General features: G+C 43.4%; 1 protein-coding gene across 1 annotated transcript in view; it reads left to right on the plus strand.

Annotated features, from left to right (window-relative positions):
* Nucleotides 1-22,196, plus strand: part of LOC118384258 (transient receptor potential cation channel subfamily M member 4-like) — a 70,414-nt gene that overhangs the window by 28,610 nt on the left and 19,608 nt on the right. Inside the window, exons 10-18 of the mRNA XM_052518381.1 lie at nt 427-545; nt 821-1,120; nt 3,350-3,451; nt 5,357-5,485; nt 12,203-12,332; nt 12,732-12,877; nt 13,215-13,327; nt 16,969-17,079; nt 17,169-17,448. Of these exons, the coding sequence (XP_052374341.1) occupies nt 427-545; nt 821-1,120; nt 3,350-3,451; nt 5,357-5,485; nt 12,203-12,332; nt 12,732-12,877; nt 13,215-13,327; nt 16,969-17,079; nt 17,169-17,448 (1,430 nt within the window). The remainder of the gene's footprint in view (nt 1-426; nt 546-820; nt 1,121-3,349; nt 3,452-5,356; nt 5,486-12,202; nt 12,333-12,731; nt 12,878-13,214; nt 13,328-16,968; nt 17,080-17,168; nt 17,449-22,196) is intronic.

A 22,196-nucleotide genomic window follows, 5' to 3' on the forward strand; every position in this document is an offset into this window, starting at 1 on the left:
TGAGAGCCCAGAGACAAAGAATTACAACACCTTTTTATAGCAAAGTAACTACATCCTCCTGAATGTTCATGACAAACAACAGATGTATGGAATGGGTCACAAGGTTAAGGTTTGTATGAAAGATACTAATAATTCACATCAGACAGTGTCTGCTGTAAAGACTGTTCTCATTGTGTAGAAACCAGGGTCTGGCTCTAAGCCATCTCTCCCTCCCATGAATGGCATGTGGCCTCAGGCATCGTACATCTACTGTCCGCATTAAGTCCCCAGAGACCCATTCTCAGTAGAACACACACAGGTTAAAGTGTTCTAAGAAGCCCCTATTCTGTTGCATAAAACAACAATTTGATGCAATAAAAGTATTTATAACATCATCTTGTAATTTCTCTCACACGTTCTCATTCGTTCTATGTATTGTTCTGTCAGCCAGTAAACGTGTGTCCAGCGATGCCAGTGAGTACACAGAGGAGCTGAAGCTAGCAGTAGCCTGGAACAGGGTGGACATCGCTAAGAGTGAACTCTTCAACGGAGACATCCAATGGAAGGTGAACTGCTAATGCCCCTGTTTAAGGAATGTATTATATTCAAAACAGGCAGGAAGAACAGACAGACAGACAGACAGGCAATCCGCTTCACAAATTGGAAATGTAACAATATAGAGAAAATAGGCTGGTGGAGAAGGGAAGTTGGAAATCGATTCAATTCGTGAAGTGTTCCTTAATTTTCTCAATAGTATTGTTTAAACTTTGACAGACAGACAGACAGACAGATCTACAGATAGACATGTTTATAAAAAACACACCATTCTATCCTCCCGCAGTACGAGGACCTGGAGGACTCCATGACGGATGCGCTGATCAACGACAAGCCCCAGTTCATACGTCTATTCAACGAGAACGGCCTCAACATCCTGGACTACCTAACCTACAGGCACCTGGAGGTCCTGTACCGCTCGCTGCCCGACAGTTCTCTGGCCTTCACTCTGCTCCAGCGGCTTCTCACAGAGAGACAGGGCCTGGCCATATGCTCTCCGAAAGAGGCCTTAGCCCTCAAGAGCCCTCAGAACCCCATGAGCCCCCTATCAGGCCCCTCCTCTGTCAAAGAGCTCAGCTTGTATGAGGTGAGGAGGGGTAAAGGCTGTTGCGGTGACTATATTACCCCCACACCGGCGGTCACGAGTCATGAAGGCTTTCCACGTGACCGTTTAGGTTTCTCCGAGCTCTGATGCTGCTGATGGTCATTAGTAGCCTACCGAACTTGCTAACTGCCTGGTACTCAGCACTCTATTGTCCCTCTAATCACTCTGACATCAATGCAAATGTAATCAAAAATTGAATTAAACACTTCATGTTGCGCAACATTTATATAGTCTATGCAATTGTGAAAGAAAACAGAGTGGGCCTCTATTAAAAAGAGGAGGATCCAATCAGCTTTCTATAGGCTAGGCTAGACCTACTATATTTATTTCTTAACTTTCCTAATATTAAGCACATTGCTTGTCTTTACAGCAGGAGTATAGACTACCTGGCTGGTATGAAAATGAACCACGGGAAAAGCGTCCTCCATTCGCTATTTAAGTGCATAGATGACATGTATTTTTCCCCCTGCCCCTGTTCCGAGACAGATGCATGATAATGGTCCATTCTAAATCAAAACAAATTTGACACATATATAATTTAGTATATGTAAAGACGAGATTAAATAGAATAGTCTGATGGGTGTCTGATGGGTGACAATATTAGCCTATCACTTTTTTGCGACTTTTTCGAATCATAGTCGCTCATCTCATGGAGCCTAGCCCATAGGCCTATATGTGGCCAAATAACTTCTAAAATTAACCACATTAATGAGCTTTACGAATAGTGTAGAGCCTAGTGTAGAGCCTAACTGGCATACATAAGCAGCGCGTGAGTTTCGAGTTTCAAGTTTGGGGAAGATCATTTTCACCATTAAAATGCACCTTTATAATTAAAGCATTACATGCATAATCGCATTTGCGTTCACTTTTGATAATGGTTGTTTCCACTAATGGAACATTCACACTAATAGCCTATTGCAGTGTGTGCATTGCTGCGCTTATAATGTGAAGAAATAGCCTAATGTTGTATCACATTTCAAGCTAAATGTTCTGATCTGTTGCGTCAGCCTCATTGCATAATTTGTATTTATTTTTATTCTAGTGGTTGTATTCATTTGGTTCTATCGCATCCCACAACTGTCCCAGACTATGTTTGGAATATTTATTTCTCGCACAGAATAGAATAGGTTAACTTCTGTACTATCGGGGATAGTAGATTGACTTAGGCTAAGTGCTTTTGCTGTTTGTTTAGGCTTACTCATGTTGTTGGCTGACGAAAAGGCATGGATTTTTTTTAGGGTGCATTACGACCACACAAAGGGGATGCCGCCGGGAAATCCGAGGCATTATCAAGTGCTTGTCAAATTGTGAATGAGAGACTGATGACGTGTGTACTGCCTGCGCAATAAACAAAGCAGAGCTCATGCCTTTCAAGCTACTTTTTTTCAAATCATCATTAGAGTCATATCATGCAGCATTACAGTGTATTCAAAAAGTAAATATATAGCCCAACTGAAGTTACATTAATAACTCTAAATTAAGCATACAGGAGTACCTATTTCTTTGTCAATCGCTCAACACAGAATAGCAGCAGGTGTGCAGGTGTGCACTCCCTCAAATCCTTTCTATTTTATTGAGCTTTGTTCAATTGTATTTTTCATACTATAAAATAAAATAATGCCACGGAATTCTAACCAAATCTTGTCTGCTAAATGAACTAGTGTAGCCCACGGCCATATGGCATAGCCAGATCAGGACCTAACCTAAGGACAATTCAGAGTAAGCAATTCTGTTCTTCTGAAATAGATGATATTTTCTCAATTTCATGTTTCTTTAGACCTGTCTAAAATAAATAATGGATTTATTATGGAGGTGTGGGCTATATTACATGGATGTATTAAACTTTTTAAAATGTAGATGCTCCAAAAGTCTGCATCAGTGGCTTGTAGGCTGTGTGTGGAAGCCAGGAGATGCTAAATGTGTTATTTAATTAACGGTCAATTAACGTGAGACCGACAGTTATTTGCTTGACTATCACCGGCTGACGAAATTCCATGACCTTTATTTTATGCTATAGAAATTACTAGGTATTTATTGAGAAATGACATGGTCAATTGATAAAATAGGAGGGGTCAAAGGGAAGGTATGGCGTCATTCGTTGTGTGTGGAGTTAAAACGCAGTTGATCGAATTTAGGTGTTTTGTTTTATAATCTGCTTGAACTATTTAGTCATCTCAGTTCTATGTGACTTCCTCTCGCCTCTCCCTCCAGGTGTCACGGCTTTTATGGGACATCCTGGGAGATGTGTGTGAGCCCTTCTACTACAGTCTTCTCGGTTTGGACCAGAGCGCCAGCACCAGGAGAGCACTGAAGGTAGTGTCTGCCCTAGCTGCATTCCAAATGGCACTCTATCCAAGCAGTGGACCTCGAAGCTAGTTCTACTGCTTTTTAAAAATTGTTCCCCTCTAATCAGGGACTGATTTAGACCTGGGACACCAGGTGGGTGCAACAAATTATCAGGTTGAACTATATTCTAGTTGTAGAACAGAAAACCAGCAGGCTCCGGACCTTGTAGAGTAAGAGTTGAAAACCCCTGCCCTATACACTTAGATAAAAAGGTGCTAAATAGAACCATATATGGTTCTTCGGATTGTCTCCATAAGGTAACACTTTTTGGAGCAAAGGTAGAACCCTCTATGAAGGGTTATTCTTAGAACCTATAAATGGTTCTACCGAGAACCATTTTATCATCTAAATGTTCTCCTTAGAACCCTCGATGAAGGGTTCTACCGGGAACCCTTTCATTTTTTAAGGGATCTTCCTAGAACCCTCTATGAACTGTTCTACCAAAACCCCTTTAATCTTTGAAGCTTAATTAAATAGTACCCATAAAACACCAGTCTCAACATCAACAGAGAAAAGGCGACTCCAGGATGCTGGCCTTCTAGGCAGAGTTGCAAAGAAAAAGCCATATCTCAGACTGTCCAATTAAAAGAAAAGATTAAGATAGGCCAGCATCCCAGAGTCGCCAGTTGAGGACTTGTGAGGCGTCTGTTTCTCAAACTAGACACTCTAAAGTACTTGTCCTCCTGCTCAGTTGTGCACCGGGGCCTCCCACTACTCTTTCTATTGTGGTTAGAGCCAGTTTGCGCTGTTCTGTGAAGGGAGTAGTACACAGCGTTGTACGAGATCGGGAGTTTCTTGGCAATGTCTCGCCTGGAATAGCCTTCATTTCTCAGAACAAGAATAGACTGACGAGTTCCAGAAGAAAGTCCTTTGTTTCTTGCCATTTTGAGCCTATAATCAAACCCACAAATGCTGATGCGTATTGCTGATGCTTATTGCTTCTTTAATTAGGACAACAGTTTACAGCTGTGCTAACATAATTGCAAAATGGTTTTCTAATTATCAATTAGCCTTTTAAAATGATAAACTTGGATTAGCTAACATAATGTGCCATTGGAACACAGGAGTGATGGTTGCTGATAATGGGCCTATGTAGATATTCCATAAAAAATCTGCCGTTTCCAGCTACAATAGTAATTTACAACATTAACAATGTCTACACTGTATTTCTGATCAATTTGATGTTATTTTAATGTCCAAAAAAAATGGTATTTTCTTTCAAATACAAGGCAATTTCAAATTGACCCCAAACTTTTGAACGGTAGTGTAGGTACAGTTAAAAATATATATTTTTAAACGTATCAGATTATTAAAACCCCTGATGTTGAAGATTTACCACTGAGGTAAACACTTGTACTCAAGAACTATAAAACTATTAAAAATATATATAAAAAAAGCTAATTTAGATTCAGAACAGTGTATGTAGAACCCTTCTTGCCTTTTAAATAATCACTCTTCCCATAAAGAATCATCAAAGAACCCTCTCTTCAAAAAACAGTTCTAGGTAGAACCCTTTGCCTTACAAAGAACCCTCCGTTTCCAAAATGGGTTCTAAAGAGGAAAACAGTTCTTGGTAGAACCCAATCCCCTCCACAAATAACCATTTAGAACCCTTTTTTTCTAAGTGCACTACTTTTGACCAGGATCCATGAATTACAAATGCATCTGTTCTCAATGACAATGTCTACTTATTCATGTTATAGAGTGTTATGTTATAGACTCCACTCCACCAATATAGTTGAATTATCAACACTGCTAAAGTTATACCACTGCTTACCTTGCCATAGAATGTAAATGTGACTGCTGTGCTGTGCTAACCAAGCTGTATTCATCTCTGTCGATCTCCCACTCTTTATATCTCTCCCCACTCAGCAAGTGAATAAGTTGTTGCAGGGGGATTGTTCATACAGGGAGCAGAGCTGTCTCTATCCGTGGGCCTCTCTGTTCATCTGGGCTGTGCTACAGAACCGCAGCGAGATGGCCGTCTACTTCTGGGAGATGGTAATTTATTTATTCATTATTTTATTTAACCTTTATCTGACCTGGTAAGTCAGTTAATAATGTATGGGAACAGGCAGCTGTAATGACAATGATAACAATGACTCTCTAATGGGTACTTCTTTCTATAGCCAGAGGACTCCTGGCTATAGAATATTTCATGTATCATGTTTGTCTTTATCTGTTGCCTAGTACTGTCTTTTTGGCAGCTAGGTCCATCTACTTTAAGCGCTGCCTTTCTTCCCAGTAGCCTACTTGGTGTGTGAACTGCTGACTGCTATTAACCTGAAGATGATTGTTCAAATCAAATGTTATTGGTCACATATTTAGCAGATGTTATTGCGGCTGTAGTGAAATGATTGAGTTCCTAGCTCCAACAGTGCAGTAGTATCTAACAATTCACAACAACGCACACACAAATCTAAAACTAAAAGAATGGAATTAAGAAATATATAAATATTAGGACGAGCAATGTCGGAGTGGCATTGACTAAAATATAGTAGAATAGAATACAGTACATACATATGAAATGAGTAAAGCAGTATGTAAACATTATGAAAGTGACTAGTGTTCCATTATTAAAGTGACCAGTGATTCCATGTCTATGTACATGGGGCAGCAGCTTCTAAGGTGCAGGGTTGAGTAACTGTGTGATACCCGGCTAGTGATGGCTATTTAGCAGTCTGATGGCCTTGAGATAGAAGCTGTTTTTCAGTTTCTTGGCCCCAGCTTTGATGCACCTGTACTGACCTCGCCTTCTGTATGGTAGCGGGGTGAACAGGCCGTGGCTCGTGTGGTTGATGTCCTTGATGATCTTTTTGGTCTTCCTGTGACATCGGGTGGTGTAGGTGTCTTGGAGGTTCGGCAGTGTGCTCCCTGTGATGCGTAGGGCAGAACGCACCACCCTCTGGAGAGCGCTGAGGTTGCGGGCGGTACAGTTGCCGTACCAGGCGGTGATACAGCCCGACAGGATGCTCTCAATTGTGCATCTGTAAAAGTTTGTGAGGGTCTTAGGGGCCAAGTCAAATTTCCTCAGCCTCCTGAGGTTGAAGAGGCGCTGTTACGCCTTCTTCACCACATTGTCTGTGTGGGTGGACCATTTCAGATTGTCAGTGATGTGTACGTAGAGGAACTTGAATCTTTACACCTTCTCCACTGCGGTCCCTTTGATGTGGATAGGGGCGTGCTCCCTCTGCTGTTTCCTGAAGTCCATGATCAGCTCCTTTGTTTCGTTGACGTTGAGGGAGAGGTTATTTTTTCCTGGCACCACTCTGCCAAGGCCCTCACCTCCTCCCTGTAGGCTGTCTCGTCATTGTTGGTAATCAGGCCTTCTACTGTGTCATCTGCAACTTGATGATTGAATTTGAGGCCTGCGTAGAGTGGGTCTAGGGTGTCAGGTAAGGTAGAGGTGATATGATCCTTAACTTGCCTCTCAAAGCACTTCATAAAAACAGAAGTGAGAGCTACAGGGCGGTAGTCATTAATTTCAGTTACCTGTTCTTTCTTGGGTACAGGAACAATCGTGGACATCTTGAATCAAGTGTGAACAGCTGACTGGGATAGGGAGAGATTGAATATGTCCAGAACTAACCCCAGCCAGCTGGTTTGTGCATGCTCTGAGGATGCGGCTTGGGATGATGTCTGGGCCGGCAGGATTGCGAGGGTTAACAAGCTTAAATCTCTTACTCACGCCAGCCACGGAGAACGAGAGCCCCCAGCCCTTGGGAGTGGGCCGCGTTGGGGGCACTGTGTTATCCAGGTGCCCTTAGAGAGTCCCTATATGAGCTTGATACCTTGATAAGATCATTTCCTGACAATGTCTCACCTCTCTCCGTACTTCAACCTCCCGACGTCTGCCTTCGATTCATTTCTTTCCAACTCCTTGCTTCTTTTGACTTCACCCTTTTCCAGTCCCCTCCCACTCACAAGGCAGGCAATACGCTTTCCTACGCTAAACGCTAATCCTTTTCCCTCCTGTCTCCTGACTCTACCTCTTCAACCCTCCTCTCCTCCCTTTGTGCATCCTATGACTCGCACTTTCCCCTTTCCTCCCGGCCAGCTTGGCCTTTCCCTCCTGCTCCGTGGCTAAGTGCCTCATTGAGAGCTTACAGAACAGGGCTATGGGCAGCTGAGCAAAAATGGATCCAAACTAAACTTCCGGAGGTTATCATCCTTTCACTCCCTCCTATCTACCTTGTCTTCCTCTGTGTCCACTGCTGTGTCCACTTTCTATCACTCTAAATGTCAAGCTTCTGCCTCTAAACCTAGCAAACTTAATCCCCCCCCTCCCTCTCTAATAACGACTGTCAACCACTTTGAAAAGAAGGTTGAAGTCATCCCTCCTCAATCATTCAGCCTATTGAATACACTGGTCCCATTCACACAGAACTACCCTACGCCTTGAGCTCCTTCTCCCCCTCTCTCTCAAGATGGAATCCTGCGACCCTCCTCCCTTCTCCAGACCATCTCTGGAGACCTTCTTCCATTCCTCACTTCCCTCATCAACTCATCCCTGACCACTGGCTGTGTCCCCTCTGACTTCCAAATGGCCCAGTCTCCCGTTCTCAAGAAACCAACACCTCGACTCCTCTTTGTCGTCAAATACTACAGACCAGTATCCGTCCTTTCTTTTCTTTCCGAAATACTTGACCAACTCTCTCAATATCTCTCTCAGAACTATCTTCTTGACCCTAACCAGTCAGGCTTCAAAACGGGTCACTCAACCGAGACTGCTCTTCTCTGTGTCTCGGAGGCTCTCCGCACTGCCGAAGCAGACTCTCCTGTGTTCTCATCGTCCTAGAAACTAGTCACAGCTTTCTGATATGGTGAACCATCAGATCCTCCTCTCCACCTTCTCAGGGCTAGGCGTCTCTGCACACTCTTGGATTGCATCCGAGACCTGGTAGGCCCCTCCGACCAAGAATGATGTGGAGAGGAACTCACAACTGTTGTCCCCAGTGCTCGGTTCACCCTCTCTTCTTCTCTCAATACAGCAAGTCACTTGGCTCTGTCATATCCTCAGATGGTCTCTCCTATCATTAATATGCGGCTGGCACTCAACTACCTTTCTCCTTCCCCTCGTCTGACACTCAGACACGCATCTTTGTGTGCCTGGCAGATATCTCAGCTTAGATGTTGGCCCACCACCTCAACCTCGACAAGACTGAGCTGCTTTTCCTCCCGGGGAAGGCCTGCCTGCTCCAAGACCTCTCCATCACCTACTTCCGGCGCCGACAGAGATGGCCGCCTAACAAGGCAAATCTGAAAACAAGACTCCTAAATTTTAACAGCATATCGATTGCGCAACCAGGGGTGGAAAAACCTTGGATCATTGTTACTCTAACTTCCGCAACGCATATAAGGCCCTGCCCCGCCCTCCTTTCGGAAAAGCTGACCACGACTCCATTTTGTTGATCCCTGCCTACAGACAGAAACTAAAAAAAGAAGCTCCCACGCTGAGGTCTGTCCAACGCTGGTCCGACCAAGCTGACTCCACACTCCAAGACTGCTTCCATCACGTGGACTGGGATATGTTTCGTATTGCGTCAGATAACAACATTGACGAATACGCTGATTCGGTGTGCGAGTTCATTAGAACGTGCGTTGAAGATGTCGTTCCCATAGCAACGATTAAAACATTCCCTAACCAGAAACCGTGGATTGATGGCAGCATTCGCGTGAAACTGAAAGCGCGAACCACTGCTTTTAATCAGGGCAAGGTGACTGGTAACATGACCGAATACAAACAGTGCAGCTATTCCCTCCGCAAGGCTATCAAACAAGCTAAGCGTCAGTACAGAGACAAAGTAGAATCTCAATTCAACGGCTCAGACACAAGAGGCATGTGGCAGGGTCTACTGTCAATCACGGACTACAAGAAGAAAACCAGCCCAGTCACGGACCAGGATGTCTTGCTCCCAGGCAGACTAAATAACTTTTTTGCCCGCTTTGAGGACAATACAGTGCCACTGACACGGCCTGCAACGAAAACATGCGGACTCTCCTTCACTGCAGCCGAGGTGAGTAAGACATTTAAACGTGTTAACCCTCGCAAGGCTGCAGGCCCAGACGGCATCCCCAGCCGCGCCCTCAGAGCATGCGAAGACCAGCTGGCCGGTGTGTTTACGGACATATTCAATCAATCACTATACCAGTCTCACTATACCAGTCTGCTGTTCCCACATGCTTCAAGAGGGCCACCATTGTTCCTGGTCCGGTAACTGAGCTAAACGACTACCGCCCCGTAGCACTCACTTCCGTCATCATGAAGTGCTTTGAGAGACTAGTCAAGGACCATAATCACCTCCACCCTACCTGACACCCTAGACCCACTCCAATTTGCTTACCGCCCAAATAGGTCCACAGACGATGCAATCTCAACCACACTGCACACTGCCCTAACCCATCTGGACAAGAGGAATACCTATGTGAGAATGCTGTTCATCGACTACAGCTCGGCATTCAACACCATAGTACCCTCCAAGCTCGTCATCAAGCTCGAGACCCTGGGTCTCGACCCCGCCCTGGGCAACTGGGTACTGGACTTCCTGACGGGCCGCCCCCAGGTGGTGAGGGTAGGCAACAACATCTCCACCCCGCTGATCCTCAACACTGGGGCCCCTCAAGGGTGCGTTCTGAGCCCTCTCATGTACTCTCCGTGCTCACCCACGACTGCGTGGCCATGCACGCCTCCAACTCAATCATCAAGTTTGCGGACGACACAACAGTGGTAGGCTTGATTACCAACAACGACGAGACGGCCTACAGGGAGGAGGTGAGGGCCCTCGGAGTGTGGTGTCAGGAAAATAACCTCACACTCAACGTCAACAAAACTAAGGAGATGATTGTGGACTTCAGGAAACAGCAGAGGGAACACCCCCCTATCCACATCGATGGAACAGTAGTGGAGAGGGTAGCAAGTTAAGTTCTTCGGCATACACATCACAGACAAACTGAATTGGTCCACTCACACAGACAGCATCGTGAAGAAGGCGCAGTAGCGCCTCTTCAACCTCAGGAGGCTGAAGAAATTCGGCTTGTCACCAAAAGCACTCACAAACTTCTACAGATGCACAATCGAGAGCATCCTGGCAGGCTGTATCACCGCCTGGTACGGCAACTGCTCCGCCCACAACCGTAAGGCTCTCCAGAGGGTAGTGAGGTCTGCACAACGCATCACCAGGAGCAAACTACCTGCCCTCCAGGACACCTACACCACCCGATGTTACAGGAAGGCCATAAAGATCATCAAGGACAACAACCACCCGAGCCACTGCCTGTTCACCCCGCTATCATCCAGAAGGCGAGGTCAGTACAGGTGCATCAAAGCTGGGACTGAGAGACTGAAAAACAGCTTCTATCTCAAGGCCATCAGACTGTTAAACAGCCACCACTAACACTGAGTGGCTGCTGCCAACATACTGACACTGACACTGACTCAACTCCAGCCACTTTAATAATGGGAATTGATGGGAAATGATGTAAAATATATCACTAGCCACTTTAAACAATGCTACCTAATATAATGTTACATACCCTACATTATTCATCTCATATGCATACGTATATACTGTACTCTTTATCATCTACTGCATCCTTATGTAATACATGTATCACTAGCCACTTTAACTATGCCACTTTGTTTACATACTCATCTCATATGTATATACTGTACTCGATACCATCTACTGTATCTTGCCTATGCTGCTCTGTACCATCACTCATTCATATATCTTTATGTACATATTCTTTATCCCCTTACACTGTGAATAAGACAGTAGTTTTGGAATTGTTAGTTAGATTACTTGTTGGTTATTACTGCATTGTCGGAACTAGAAGCACAAGCATTTCGCTACACTCGCATTAACATCTGCTTAACCATGTGTATGTGACAAATTAAATTTGATTTGATCACAGTTGGCAACTACACTGTGTCCCACTCACAGAGTGCAAAGAACCTTGGCTTGACCCTGGACAACACCCTGTCGTTCTCTCCAAACATCAAAACTGCTTTGATGTTTGTAGAGAACGACAGGGTGTTGACTCACTCTTGCAGGTTAATGATCGACAACATCCCCGCTTTTGCCATCAAACCCCTGCAACTTACGTGAACACCAGCCCGCCTGGTGTTCAACCTTCCCAAGTTCTCCCATTTCACTCTACTCCTCCGCACACTTCACTGGCTTCCAGTTGAAGCCCGCATCCACTACAATACCATGGTACTTGCCTATTTAGCAGCAAGAGGAACTGCCCTTCCCTACCTTCAGGCTATGCTCAAACCCAACACCCCAAACCCGAGCACTTCGTTCTGCCACATCTGGTCACTTGGCCCCCTCATCCCTATGGGAGGGCAGCTCCCGCTCAGCCCATTCCATGCTCTTGTCTGTCTTGGCACCCCAATTGTGGAACCCTATCCATCTTTCCGAAAACATCTGTAACCCGACCCCTTCAAAGTGTATCTTAAATACACTTTGTCCCATCTATCTATGTTAAGATGAATGCACTAACTGTAAATCCCTCTGGATCAGTGTATGCTAAATGACTAAAATGTCAATGTAAATACTTGAAGTTAAACTAATCTGTAGAAAAATGTATTAATTTACAAATGCACACTTTTAATTCACGAATGCACAGACAAATTTTAGCATTGATCTCTCCCCTTTTTATATCCACTTCCCGCTCTCTCTTCACTCTCTCTGCCTCTCTCCCCCTCTCCTCCAGGCAGGGGAGTCTGTCCACAGTGCTCTGGCAGGCTGTAAGATTCTGAGGGAGCTGTCTAAGCTGGAGAGTGAGACGGAGACCAAGCTCTCTATGAAGGAGCTGGCCCAGAAGTTTGAGAACTTGGCCCTTGGTGGGTTAGCCCTATCCTGGCTGTGTGTTTGTACTGTGAGGATGTCAATGTAGTGGTTATCAACTCTGTTATGCATACATGTGAGCAGCTTGTATTTTTTGAGTGACGGTTACCCCATAGTAGCGAGTCTGCATCAGACCGCAAGGGACCTCCTGTTCTGAAAGTCTGCTGGACGGCATCCAAGTCTGGGACCATTCACATTGCTTTCACACTCAATGTCTTTAAGATGAGGACTGAAGCAAACCATTCCGCACTCCTAATGGGAAACCTAATGTGAAAACCTGTGACCCGTTTCTTCTCTCTTTAGAAGTCTTCAGTGAGTGAGTGAGTGTTAACCCTTTAATCCTCTCTCTAGACGTGTTCAGTGAGTGAGTGTTAACCCTTTAATCCTCTCTCTAGACGTGTTCAGTGAGTGCTACCAGAGCAGTGAGAGCCGCTCTTTCACCCTCCTTATAAGGCAGTCTCCGGTGTGGGGCAAAGCTACCTGTCTACAGATGGCCACCTCAGCCGACGCCCGCCTCTTCTTCAGCCACGATGGCGTGCAGGTCTGTACTAAACTCAGGGGTCAGAGGTCAAGGTGTGTGTGTTTGTGTGTGCATGCATGCATACGTGTGTGTGAATCTTGAATCATATCAAATGTATCACATACTTCGTAAACAACCGGTGTAGACTAACAGTGAAACGCTTACTTACGGGTCCTTTTCCAACAAGATGAAGAGTTAAAGATTAAACATGTAATAATCTGTGTGTGATCTGTGTTCACATTAATCTTTATAAAACTAACCAGCCCCTTAGATTTCCAAAGTGTGTGTGTTAGAACATGGAGGGGTGTTAATTGAAGTTTCTCAGTACCAACTCTGCTACTACCTCTTCCTCTGGCAGTCTCTGCTGTCTCAGATCTGGTGGGGAGACATGAAGAGGAGCACGAAGGTCTGGAAACTGGTCCTCTCCTTCTTCTTACCCCCCCTCATCTACACCAACCTCATCAGCTTTAGGTTAGTGTCTGTCTGTCTGAAAATGTCCAATCCATTAAATGTGAAATATGCAGAAGTCACACCACCATTTTCTGGTTGCAGGAATTCTAATACTTAGCATAATTTCCGTTTATGTGACAAAACAAGCAATGTTTAGTGTAGAGAATCATTGTACCATCTAAACTGCTGTGAAATATATTTGAATTAACCAAAAATATAGTATTTTCAGCTGTTTGAAGCTGGAGTACAAAACGTAAAGTAAAATACGTAAAAACAAAACGGAAGAACGGGAAGCATAGAAATAGCGTACATAGAGGAGATCTATCGCTTCTTAGACTTGCTTTCAATGAGAATTAAATATCTATAACTCACATTTCTATGTGGATTTGGTCAGGTCGCCCAAAAAGTTACATATTTATGCATAATAAGCATCAAGATACAGAGAAGAGATTGGTTACCCACATGACAAAATACTACAGTTTACTATAATATTTACTATAGAATTCGGCAGTATACTTTAATATATTGTAGAATACTATATACAGTACTACACACTGTAGTATCCCTTGATCATGTGTAGTACTTAACTATATATCATTTTGTTGTATAATGTAGACTACTATAGTAAATACTACAGTAATGTCCTCAAACAACAAAAGCACAGTCTGCAAAAACAAAGATAATAAAATATAAACACTACAGTATAATACAGTCTGCAAAAACATTACAGTAATTACTATAGTATAAACAAAATCATTTTACTACAGTATTTATACTATAGTAAACTGCGAATGGGGTGGCAGGTAGCCTAGTGGTTACAGCATTGGACCAGTAACCGAAAGGTTGCTAGATCGAATCCCCGAGCTGACAAGGTAAAAATCTGTCATTCTGCCCCTGAACAAGGCAGTTAACCCACTGTTCCTAGGCTGTCATTGTAAATAAGAATTTGTTCTTAACTGACTTGCCTAGTTAAATAAAGGTGAATAAAAATTACAAATATATTTAAAAAGTACTATCGTATACTACAGTTATATCTGCAAAAGCGCTATAGTCAAGGCCGAGACCGAAAAAATGTGAGTTCAAGACCATGATTGTAATTGTGTCAAATGTCACCATAATAACAGTTCAAAATGTCCAGTATTTATGTGTTCATACACAATATATACAAAATTATGTGGACACCCCTTCAAATTAGTGGATTTGGCTAGTTCAGCCACAATCGTTCCTGACAGGTTTATAAAATCAAGCACAGCCATGCAATCTCCATAGAGCAGTAGAATGGCCTTACTGAAGAGCTCAGTGACTTTCAACGTGGCACTGTCATAGGATGCCACCTTTCCAATAAGTCAGTTTGTCAGATTTATGCCCTGCTAGAACTGCCCCGGTCAACTGTAAGAGTTGTTATTGTGAAGAGCAAACGTCTAAGAGCAACAATGGCTCAGCCACGAAGTGGTAGACCACACAAGCCCACAGAACGGGACCGCCGAGTGCTGAAGCAGAGGAGAAATAATGGCCTGGGGCTTTTTTTCACTGTTTGAGCTAGGCCACTTAGTTCCAGTGAAGGGAAATCTTAACGCTACAGCATACAATGACATTCTAGACTATTCTGTGCTTCCAACTTTGTGACAACAATGTGGGGAAGGGACTTTTCTCTTTCAGCATGACAATGCCCCCGGTGCACAAAGCGAGGTCCATACAGAAATGGTTTGTCGAGATCGGTGTGGAAGAACTTTATTGGCTTGCACAGAGCCATGACCTCAACCCCATTGAACATCTTTGGGATGAATTGGAATGCAGACTGCGAGCTAGGCCTAATCGCCTAACATCAGTGGCCAAGGTCACTAATGCTCTTGTGGCTGAATGGAAGCAAGTCCCCGCAGCATTGTTCCATCTAGCCTTCCCAGAAGAGTGGAGGCTGTTATAGCAGCAAAGGGGAGACCAACTCCATGTTAATGCCCTTAATTTTGTTATGAGATGCTCGACAAGCAGGTGTCCACATACTTTTGGTCACATATTGCAAAACTAGAAATTGTGTTTGTTTTTTTACATTGGAAAAAAGTATAGACTCATAGCTAAAAAATGGTATATCATACACTGCAGTTGAGGAACAATGGGAAAGTAATTCTGCTTTGAAAGTTGATAAACTTGTAAACTCACTTTTGAGAAAATGGCCCTTGAATGTTTGGTACACCTACTGGAGAGCTTTGTCTAAACCTATTCAGCATCTTTCACACCTTCTTAAGCCTTAGCCCCACCCATCTCATTAAGGATTCACATGTGAGGCCATGTAATAAACAGAGTGAGTAAGGTAGTGTAGCAAACAACCAAAATTTTCAAGACTGAAAGTGATGAAAGTAGTAGACTACAATAAGGAATAACTCCAGGTAAAAAAATATACTTTATCTAGTCCTTGGCCTATATCCTAATCTGACTTTGGTGCAGGTAATTTTGTTCTTCATATTACCATCTCTGTTTTTTTGTCACATGCACAGGATACAGAAGGTGTAAATGGTCAAGTGAAATGGTTACTTGCATATTTGCATAGTAGTAATATCAAAAATAGAAAGTGTCCAGATAATTAACAAACAAAAAAAATATTAGACAATGCTTACCCAGACACGCTTATCTAAATTATAACCACCCCTCGGCTACATCTAGCTAAGTGGAGGGGTCACTTTTGTCTAGATCTAGACGTGTACACATGTTATTGTCTAGAAATGTACACATGTTCATGAAATACAATAGATGGCCGTAGTCACCCCCAGACACACCTGGCTAACTTGATGAGTCATGTAATCATCTGGCGAAGTAGAGTCTTTTGTTTAGATTTTTAGATAGCTAGCTAGCTAGCTAGCTAAACAACAAATCACAATCCCAACCCATACTACTGGCAATACAAACAGATTGTCATAGCTAGCCACCATGCATGAAATGCTGTAGTATGAATCTGCAGGTAGCTAAAGCTAACCAACTAGGTTTCATGTTAGCTAGCTAACATTAGGCTATAACTAGCAATCCAAATGGATTTCTGAGATACTAATAATATTACTACACAGATCATTCCCGTAACATTAGCTCGCGAGACAGGTTCCTGTCTTTTTCTGTGGTTAAACCAATTAGGCTCATAATTTAACAATTGTATTCGTATTTACAGATGGCATACAAGTTTTTTATTAAGGCACTTGAAAGTTCACCTGTTCCAGAAGGCATTTTGATCAACAACCAAACAAATAATACTACGTTCAAATGCCTCTGCTGTGAAGTAGATGCAAGACAAAAGCCTAGCATCCTGAAACGGGTCACATATGTATATTTTGTGTATAATGTGAATATTTGTGTTGTATTGTGCAGGGCACATTTGAAAAAGAGACCTAGGTCTCAATATGTCTTCCCTGGTAAAATAAAGGTACATAAATAAATACAATTTTCCTTCACCACCTATCTTACAATATCGTTCAAATCTTCAATTTGCAATGCTGGGCTATTTCCATCTTTGCTTCCCTTTCACTACAGGCTATCTTCTCTCTATCATTCACAGTTTTTATACGTGGAGCATTCCTTATTTTGCTCATATGGGGTGAATGTGAGAAATTGGAAGCTGGCGGTGAAACTGTCTGTCAGTCTATAATTTATTTCTCTCTCTCTCTCTCTTTCTCTCTCAGGGAACATGAGGAAGAGGTGAGGTCGGAGGAGGAGGTACCTCTTGGTCGAGACACAGAGAGTCTGGACGGAGGAGATGCCACTATGCTCTCCCTCTCCGACATCATGCAAACGTAAACACACGCATGCACACACACACACACACATACATACTCATCCATGTACACACACTAAGTAATTATTCCCATTCTTATCCTCTCAGGGAAGAGGATGTCCAGGAATATGCTGCTCTAAGGGACAATCTGAAAAGTGCCCCCTCCTCCAATCCCAAGAGGCCCTTCGTATTGCTGCGCTGGAGGGAGTTCTGGTTTGCGCCCGTCACCTCGTTCCTTGGCAACGTGCTGATGTACTTCCTGTTCCTCATCCTGTTTGCTTATATCCTATTGTTGGACTTCAATCCCCCGCCGCCTCACGGCCCGTCCACCTTAGAGTTTGTTCTATACTTCTGGGTCTTCACCATGGTCTGTGAGGAGATTCGGCAGGTAGGATGCATCACATGTAAACAAAACACACACTCAAATACACACAGACAAGCACAGAACATGTACAGGCAAGAACCTATACAGTCACCTCTAAATGTATTGCCATTTAAAATGACACAAAATGTGTTTCCATTTCCATTATATTTTAGTCATTCTTATCCAGAGTGACTTACAGAGGCAATTAGGGTTGCTCAAGGGCACCTCGGCAGGTTTTCACCTAGTTGGCTTGGGGATTCGAACCAGCCCAACGCTCTTAACCACTAGGGTACTTGCTGCTCTAGCAATAGGTAGTAATCGATATTAATAGATAGTAATAATGTATAGTAATGAAGTAGTATTAGATCGTAATTCGACTTTTTTAAATTAATCTCATTTTAAGGAAATGTATTGTGTCCTTTTCATGACTTTCTGTTTCACGAGGCTATAAAGATGAGGTAATAAGCATGTAAAATCATTTTGTCATTCATCACCATGGCATAGAACTCACAAATGAAATGAGACACAGTTGTTGACTTTCTTAAATTAGGCAACCAAAATATACTACTACTATATCACTATTAGGGCAACAATTAAGAAGTTTAAAACAACTGGAACAGTGGTTAACTTGTCTGGTAGAGGACCCAAGTCTATCTTTTCCCCACGCACAGTGAGGAAGATGTTCAGCAGGTAAAGAAAAGTCCAAGGGCCACAGTTGGAGAATTACAGAACTTGGTAAAAAGCCTTTATTAAGAGCAACCAACAAATGTAAACACATGGAGAAGGGAAAGGGGATACGTAGTCACTGAATGCATTCAACCGAAAAAATTGTAAACCACCGAAAGCCACCAGATTATCTACAGCTGATTTCTTGTTAAACCATCAATATTGGCTAAAATAACCTCAAAGCTGATCTCAATTGCAACCATCAATTAGTCCCCTTTTAGTCCTCACCTGGCTACCTCTACCCCGGTCAACAGCCCTGCGCTCCCCACAGCAACTCGCCCAAACCTCCCCCACTTCTCCTTCACCCAAATCCAGAGAGCTGATGTTCTGAAAGAGCTACAAAATCTGGACCCCTGCAAATCAGCCGGGCTAGACAATGTGGACCCTCTCTTTCTAAAATGATCTGCAGAAATTGTTGCAACCTCTATTACTAGCCTGTTCAACCTCTCTTTCGTATCATCTGAGATTCCCATAGATTAGAAAGCTGCCGCGGTCATCCCCCTCTTCAAAGGGGGAGACACTCTAGACACAAACTGCTACAGACCTATATCTATTCTACCCTGCCTTTCTAAGGTCTCAACAAACAGATTACCGATCATTTCGAATCTCACCGTACCTTCTCCACTATGCAATCTGGTTTCAGAGCTGGTCATGGGTGCACCTCAGCCATGCTCAAGGTCCTAAACGATATCATAATCGCCATTGATAATAGACATTACTGTGCAGCCGTATTCATCGTCCTGGCTAAGGTTTTCGACTCTGTCAATCAGACTCAACAGCCTTGGTTTCTCAAATGATTGCCTCGCTTGGTTCACCAACTACTTCTCCGATAGAGTTCAGTATGTCAAATCGGAGGGCCTGTTGTCTGGACCTCTGGCAGTCTCTGGGGATGCCACAGGGTTCAATTCTTGGGCCGACTCTCTTCTCTGTATACATCGTTGATGTCACTCTTGCTGCTGGTGATTCTTTGATCCACCTCTACGCAGACAACACCATTCTGTGTACCTCTGGCCCGTCGTTGGACTAACTGTTAACTAACCTCCAAATGAGCTTCAATGCCATTTACAACTCTCCTGCCGTGCCTCCAACTGCTCTTAAATGCAAGTAAAACTAAATGCATGCTCTTCAACCGATCGCTGCCCGCAGCTGCCCGCCCATCCAGCATCACTACTCTGGACGGTTCTGACATATAATATGTGGACTACAAATACCTAGGTGTCTGGTTAGACTGTAAACTCTCCTTCCAGACTCACATTAAACATCTCAAATCCAAAATTAAATCTAGAATCGTCTTCCTATTTTGCAACAAAGCATCCTTCACTCATGCTTCCAAACATACCCTCGTAAAACTGACCATCCTACCGATCCTCAACTTCGGCGATGTCATTTGCAAAATAGCCTCCAACACTCTACTCAACAAATTGGATGCAGTCTATCACAGTGCCATCCGTTTTGTCACCAAAGCCTCATATACTACCCACCACTGCGACCTGTATGCTCTCGTTGGCTGGCCCTCGCTTCATACTCGTCGCCAAATCCACTGGCTCCAGGTCATCTACAAGTCTCTGCTAGGTAAAGCCCCGCCTTATCTCAGCTCACTGGTCACCATAGCAGTACCCACCCGTAGCACGCACTCCAGCAGGTATATCTCACTGGTCACCCCCAAAGCCAATTCTTCCTTTGGCCGCCTCTCCTTCCAGTTCTCTGCTGCCAATGACTGGAACTAACTGCAAAAATCTCTGAAGCTGGAGACTCTTACCTCCCTCACTCGCTTTAAGCACCAGCTGTCAGAGCAGCTCACAGATCACTGCACTTGTACATAGCTCATCTGTAAATAGCCCATCCAATCTACCTCATCCCCATACTGTATTTATTTATTTATATATCTTGTTCCTTTGCACCCCAGTATCTCTACTTGCACATGCATCATCTGCACATCCTACCATTCCAGTGTTTAATTGCTATATTGTAATTACTACGCCAGCATGGCCTATTTAAATAAAGGTGAAATAAACAATTGCAACCAACATTTTAAGACAATTACCACCTCTGGTGGGTATTATCATCGGAACAATTTTGATCCTGCAATTTTATCTGACGAAAGGTCATTTATCTATTTGACTGTCATTCCATACAACTGAAATAAAGTATATCCTTGCTTACCATGGCAAATCTACTGTGGCAAAAGTGATACAGCCTGGATATATATAACAAGACTGTTAAAGGAGCATAGCGCTGTGCACCAGAACGCTTATTTATTCTTGCATATTGAAATGGGGAGGATTGGGAAACGTAGATATTATTGTGATGGCCTATGAAATATGGCTGAAGTGAATTCTACCACTGCAGCAGTAGAGGCTGGTGGGGGAAGCTATAGTAGGATGGGCTCATTGTAATAGCTGGAATGGAATTAATGGAACGATATGGAAACCACATGTTTGACTCTGTTTCATTTATTCCATTCCAGCCATTACAATGAGCCAGTCCTCCTATAGCGCCTCCCACCAGCCTCCTCTGAACTGAAGTTAGCATTGTCAATGTGGGTGACATGGAGCTATTGGACTGGACTTAGCAGGAAAGGCCTTGAAGGAGAAAGTTTCCCAAACTGCAGCATATTAAGACATGTCTTTGTACTGTGTCCAAATGGATTTCAGATGCATCCCCAGACCCAGAGAAACCTGATGAATGCACTGATGAGAAGGATGATGTTAAACTTACTGACAGTGTGTCCCAAACGTCCAGCCGCAAGTCTAACAGGAGTTCACGGTCAGTTTTATCCTCCACATCCTCAGCCTGAATTCAAGCTGAAAGAGTAGCAGTAGTAACAAAGGCTGCTGCTCTCAAGTTAAAATACCATCTAGAGCAGGGATGGGCAACTGGCAGCCCTTTTGTAGGCCCACGGATCAATGTCCCCCAGCAAAAATAAGTTAGGGTCTCAACTTACTGTTGAGTAGTAGAGTACGAAATTTGATTGTGCATTAGCAGTTTTTCTCTTCGGTCAGTCTCTGATTGTCACTCAATTAGCCCATGTCAACAAACATTTTTTAGAAGGTAAATTAATCTCCTTGGCCAGCTATCTAAACTTGTAGTAACAATGGTCAAATTACCGACCGGGGGCCCCCGATCATCAGATAAAAACTCCACCATATGGCTAAATGTGTAGAATTGCAGGAAATTAGCTGTAAAACGGCACATTTTTCAATCTGCCCCATGACAAAATTTGTAGAATTTAGGGTTGTGACGGTAGGCCTACACATATTCATACTGAACATTTCGGTACGGGGACCTTGGTTCGGTCCACACTATGAACCCAAATAAATACATTAAAAAATGAAAACACTATAGGCTATGTCTAAGATGTGTTGTAGGCCTCTTGAGTAAACCTGAGCTGAAAAAAAACATTTCAGGCTATTCTGTTAAAACTACAGCCTATGCACACATTATAATCAACATTCAAATCTTAATTGGCGCATTTGTGAGGCACACCCGGGAATTAGTTCTGTAAAATGCCGAGTGGTGGGGTCTGTAAACCAGGAGGATTCTCCATTGTTGTGCTTTGTTGATTAACTTTTACAAAACAAAATAACCAAGCGGGATGCAGGAGTACCATTTCAATTTGTTTACGGCCGGTGTAGGCCATCATTGTAAATAATAATTTGTTCTTAACTGACTTGCCTAGTTAAATAAAGGTTACAATTAAAATATATATTTACATGATACACCCGGTGTCCAGTGTCAGTTCGTCCCGGCATTGATAGTACTGAGCTTCTGTTGTGCATTCTGGACATTTTGTGTTGCGGAGTACAGCTGGGACAAAGTAGGGCTTTAGTCCCACCCATCTCTTTAAGGATTCACGTGATGCCATGTGCTAAACAGAGTGAGAAGTTTAGTAAACAACCAAAGATTTCAAGACTAAAAGTGGTAAAAGTAGTAGTCTACAATAAGGAAAAACTCCAGGTAAAAATACACTTTATCTAATCCTTAACCTATATCCTAATCTGACTTTGATGCAGGTCATGTTGTTCTTCACATTACCGTCTCTGGTA

This window comes from Oncorhynchus keta, chromosome 5, assembly GCF_023373465.1.
Source record: "Oncorhynchus keta strain PuntledgeMale-10-30-2019 chromosome 5, Oket_V2, whole genome shotgun sequence".
In the NCBI taxonomy this organism is placed as follows: Eukaryota; Metazoa; Chordata; class Actinopteri; order Salmoniformes; family Salmonidae; genus Oncorhynchus; species Oncorhynchus keta.